The 5,230-nt window shown below is 31.3% G+C and overlaps 1 protein-coding gene across 3 annotated transcripts in view; it reads right to left on the reverse strand.

Moving 5' to 3' along the window:
* LOC106467752 (RNA-binding protein Nova-2-like) overlaps positions 1-4,472 on the reverse strand; it is a 27,404-nt gene extending 22,932 nt beyond the window's left edge. Inside the window, exon 1 of one of the 3 annotated variants that reach the window (XM_022395937.1) lies at positions 4,395-4,472. In XM_022395937.1, coding sequence (XP_022251645.1) covers positions 4,395-4,428 — 34 coding nt within the window. In that variant the 5' untranslated portion in view covers positions 4,429-4,472. Of the gene's footprint in view, positions 1-3,807; positions 3,907-4,094; positions 4,263-4,394 lie in introns of those variants that run through there. The other 2 variants (XM_013928128.2, XM_022395938.1) reach the window with 2 other exon arrangements.
* Between the last annotated feature and the right edge of the window lie 758 nt (positions 4,473-5,230).

Genomic DNA, 5,230 nt, shown 5'->3' on the forward strand with positions numbered 1-5,230 from the left:
TTTCTTGACCTTCTATAATATTCTAACTCTTCCGTCATACCAGTCAATTTAAATTTCTTAAATTTGTGATGCTTTTCTTTAATTTTATCTCTTTTTAGCCAACCTGGTTTTTTACTTGCAGCCACCCTTTTCTATTTTATAAGGAATATGTTTATCTTGAATATTTAAAAATTTTCTACATTTGATCAGTGTCTCCAAGTAACTCAGCTGACCAATTCACAACAGATAGTTCTTGTTACATCCCTTCAAAATTTGTAATGAAAATATCATTATTCCTGATCCCCATATGCAGCAAAACATCAAACATAATAGAACAATGATCAATTGCACCCAGATGTTCCCAATTTCTACCCTCTCAAGCATTTCTATATTAGAATTTAACACTAAATCTAAAATAGCATTGTTTCTAGTAAGTTCCTTCACCAATTGGTAACAAAAACCATCTTGAACAACTTCCAAAAACCTCTCTCTAATGGTTTGACCCTTAACATATCCCAATCTATATGCCTGAAATTAAAATCACCAATAATTATTACCTCATTAACAGCTCTAGTCTTAAACTCACTAAAATTTCTCATTAATTCCATCAGTATCATCTGGTGGTCTGTAATAAATTCCAAGTGAAAAGTATTTTCCCTTTATATATCCACCAATAAAAATCCAAATGGATTCAACCACCTTGCTATTATCTTTGATATCCTCAACTTTAACAGGACTAAAGTAACATAGATGTCACTGGTCAACTGGAAGATTAGAGGAAAGAGGCTAGAAGTATGGAAATACAGCAAGTGTGAAAATACTTTGAAAGGACGAATACCATTTTAATCAAGTTGAAATGGGCATTATTACCAAAACCTTGAACAAAATTCCTCAAACTTGTATTACTACAAGTAATGATATTAAAATTCATATCATTTATAGTTGGTAACTACTGTTTGAAAATAGAAATAATTACCAAATAATAATAAACAGATACACAATAATTAATAATAATGACAGTGGTTGCTACCATTCGGTGGTTCGGAATTAGGGATGGTGTAACGCTACCCAGGTTGTACACTGACAAACATGCTACAACAGGACACCACAATGGGAGGGAGGAGAGCCTGTGTTTTAGCTCGTACTAAACTCCTCTACCATGTAAATAAGCAATGAAATTATTCATTAATGGCAATATTGTTGTGTGTTGACCTGTTACATGTTCTTTAAAAAACCCAAATTTGAAAATGGAAGCTTGTAGAAAAAAAGTTTGTCTATCTGCTGAGCATCGAACCCCAGATTTTAGTGTAATAAGTCCATAAACTTACCACTGACCCACTGGCAGACATTATACAAAGTAATTTTCTAGAAAATGAAAACCTCTTAACTTATTTTCAACTTCCTTACCAGTATTACTAAACAGTATATTCACCTCAATTTCCTTCATATTTTATGATACAGCTCCTCACAGTCAAATTATTTCCCTCATTATTATCTAATCTTAGTTTAAACAGTCCCTAATAAAATTATTCAGAACTTCTCCAAACACTTATTTAGATAAAGTTCGTAAGATACAAGCATCTCTTTCTTACTCACAAATCTACCATACCAATTTATCCAGATATACCTCTAATAATTGTTTGATTTTTACAACCTGATTAAATGTTTTTGAGAAAAATTGACAAGTGAAAAAACTACTGATAGTGTTCATTGATTTCTATCCTTAAAGCTCTTTGTATCAGGTTAACGCCTTCTCAGATCTGCCATGACTAACATCTTTAGTTTTGGTAACATCACTTCTTAAGTTACTTTTTCCTCTCATTTTAAATATGGTTTCTACAAAAGACCTTAAAATCTTTTAAAATAACATCTTCAATATTTCCATTAATACAAGGCTTAGCTATACTAATAACATCAACTATGTTAATTCCCACCAAAGTTTCTGATTTTATTAACTTATCGTACAGTTCTAGAGAAAATATAAAAGAAACTCAATTTTTTTTTCAACTTTCTGACCAGTTTAAAGAACTAATATTGATATGATCCACACCCAAAGGTGAGAGTTTCTCTAATCTTCATTTAAACTTGATATGTTTATTGATATGTTAATATTGTTGAAATTTCCTATGGATTGCTTCTGTCTGATTTGGAGATAACACTTAGAGCTCCAGGTTAAGTCCTACAATGAATCTGAAACAACCTCAAGAGGTATAGGAAACTAACAGTTCTTAGTAGGGTTGCCACCTGTCATGCATTTATTGGAACCAATCTTTATTAAGTAGTAAAATGTAACATTCTGTTCCTGATAAAAACAAAATGAGAGTTTTCCCTTAGTTTGTCAAGGCTGCATCACCATTTTTTTTTAAACCTTGGTTTCTTCCAGTGATACACTTCAACTAAAATTCTGAGAATTATCAAACACTGCTAAAAGTGTTCCTTATTTTACCTATGGTGCATAACTGTTTTAAACCTTGGTTTCCTTCAATGTTATGATTTCACAAAAATCTGGAATATTATCAAATAGCAGCTATAGTTCCTAATAATATTTCCAGGATATTGAACTTGTCATAACAACAGAAACATAAACATTCCTTCAATCATAAAATACCTCTATAGCAGTAGTGTTCAAAGAATCTTCCAAAATAACAGTTAAAGATGCCTTAATGATCTCATAGAAACCTCAACAGGGAAACAGCTTATTTCATTAATGGTATTTGAGCATGATACAGAGATGGTATCACTATCAACAACGAGCACAAAATGCCCATTGTCATAATTTATACATAATAGCAACTAAAAATAAATATTCAAGTTAATGTACTGAAAATATTTAATAGAATGAAATAATTCACAAGCACATCACAAATGGCTCCCATACTGATGGGATTAAACCTGTGAACAGTCTTATTTTATGTTGTATGAATCTAGTTGTACCCTCTCTCTATCTTTTGCATATCTGTATCACATATAATTAGAATGATAGTCTTTTATATAATTTAAAAGTGGTAACATTTTGCATAACTATCAATCCACTTTTATAATCACAAGATTCACAAACATGTATGTGTCACCTCTATCCACACTGATTTAGTCAAAATAAAACATATCACCACATATGAAATGAGTCAATACATTTTTATCCACACTACTTTATTACTTATTTGACTGTTTTTGATAATAAGTATTAAATACACTTTCCACATGTTCTAGTGGTAGTATCTGGGACAACTGACCTCTTCTAATAGCAGTTCTAATACACATTGTTTTAAATACATACTTACTGTATGTTCTCCCTAGCTTAAACAATATTTAAGAAATTTGTAGTATTAATAACTCTCCATGAATTAGATTTTGTGATTGTAATTGAGAATTGTAGCTAAAAATTATAAAACGAAAAAACATTTTCTGAATATAAGTTTTCTCACTGTAGAATCAAACAATGGAATGTAAAAAAGTGATTAGATTAATATTAAAGATCAGCACTGAAGAAGTGTGCAAGTTTTTTTTAAATTAATAAGTTAAAACGTTTAGTGGTCTCCACACCTTTGTAAAATACAAATTCTGTATTTATATAAAATTTCTCTGCCTTTTTTCATGAAATTGACACTTATCATTTTTTGTATAAGTATAGTATAAGCCTAACTTTTTAACTAGGGTATCAATTCTATTCGTTTTTATCAATCAAAATGAAATATTACAGGAGCTGCAATTTAATTTTTTTCTAAACTTTAAAAACTTAATATTATCACTTTAACGTATTAGCTACATAAATAATATTAAATAATTTTATTATATTAATAACTAAACTACGTCTTGTTTCAATCATACCAACAATTGCAGAAAAGTCGCAATGAAACATTTTTTCCGCATAACAAAAAGTTGTGCTAAACCTTTCCTACGATACCCAGTGAGACCCATACAGTTCCACCAAAACCAAAAAGTAACACCGGTCCAAGGCTTTATTAAAGACGGCGCTATCGTCCGTACACTTCGTAGGGTTCGTGCAGAACGTGTTTTTTTACCCATTACCACATACGTCATACGAAACAAAATAAATTTCCCTATATAACTATTGCATTTTATGTTATAACAATTTAAGTTTGCTAATTTGATACCTCCTGTTTGGTGGGATCTCTTTGTAACGCATATGTCTAATTCACTATCCAAAGGCCTTTTCCTTGTATCACTTATATCTGAATCCCGACACCCATTCACTCCTATACTCGTCGCCATCTTCTGCTCGAAACGTCGATCTTCTGACGTCAAATATGACGTCACCAATGTAGAAAGATCATTCTCATAAAATAATGTTTAATATAGTATGAATTAAAAATAGTTTAATTGATGTTATAAGTGAATTTTGATTGCAAGATGCCCATCTCTGATCTAACAAACTTACAGTTGTTGTAAGTTACCTGATTGCCAAGCGATCCTTCTCCCTGGGAGCATTGGAAGACCAGATACTGACGAAACCTTCTCTTATTTAGTCATTTCCTGCTGAATGGCGACACGTGGGCTCCTGGGATCTTTAACTGATTGGCTAGAACCACGTGAAACATAAACTATAAAAAATTGTACTAATCAGTCATTTTTGCTCCATTTAAGTTTATATTAAAATGTAAAATGATCTAAATGCTAATAAGATTCATTTGAATTGTACTATTATCGTGAAAACGCCAAAGAAACAACATTTCAAATGATTTTCTAATATAACAACAACTGGAAAATGACACGTGCTCCAGATTTGACTCGTGCTCGCTCAAATGCAAACGTAATATTGCTGATGTTTTCTATAGAATTTTGAAGTTGAAATTAAGTTGTTCTGCAGAGATTGAATAAAATATACAGTCAGAAATTTTAAAAACAATAAAAGGGCTTTGAATAATCAGAATGTATAAAATACATATATAACTAATATTGCATACATACATACACACACACACATATATATATATATATACTGTTGCGTCAGCGAGGTCACGTGACTAGTATCACGCTACCCATTTCTAGAAATATCCTGTTCCTTCAAGAATGCCCTAGCATTTACTAGATATGTGTTAGTCTTGTATATATAAGACGTTCACAACAGAGGTAATGAGTAATTGAACTGCAGTCAATGAGAATATTGTTAAGCACGTGAGAAGTTCGTTGAGAATTATAGCGTTTGTTACAGAGCGACTGTTGAACTTAAGTGTATCGTAAAGTTGTATTCGGAAAGAATAAACCAGTTTTATTTAAGAAAGGACTTGTG

Source organism: Limulus polyphemus, unplaced genomic scaffold, assembly GCF_000517525.1.
Source record: "Limulus polyphemus unplaced genomic scaffold, Limulus_polyphemus-2.1.2 Scaffold2730, whole genome shotgun sequence".
NCBI classification, from domain to species: domain Eukaryota; kingdom Metazoa; phylum Arthropoda; class Merostomata; order Xiphosura; family Limulidae; genus Limulus; species Limulus polyphemus.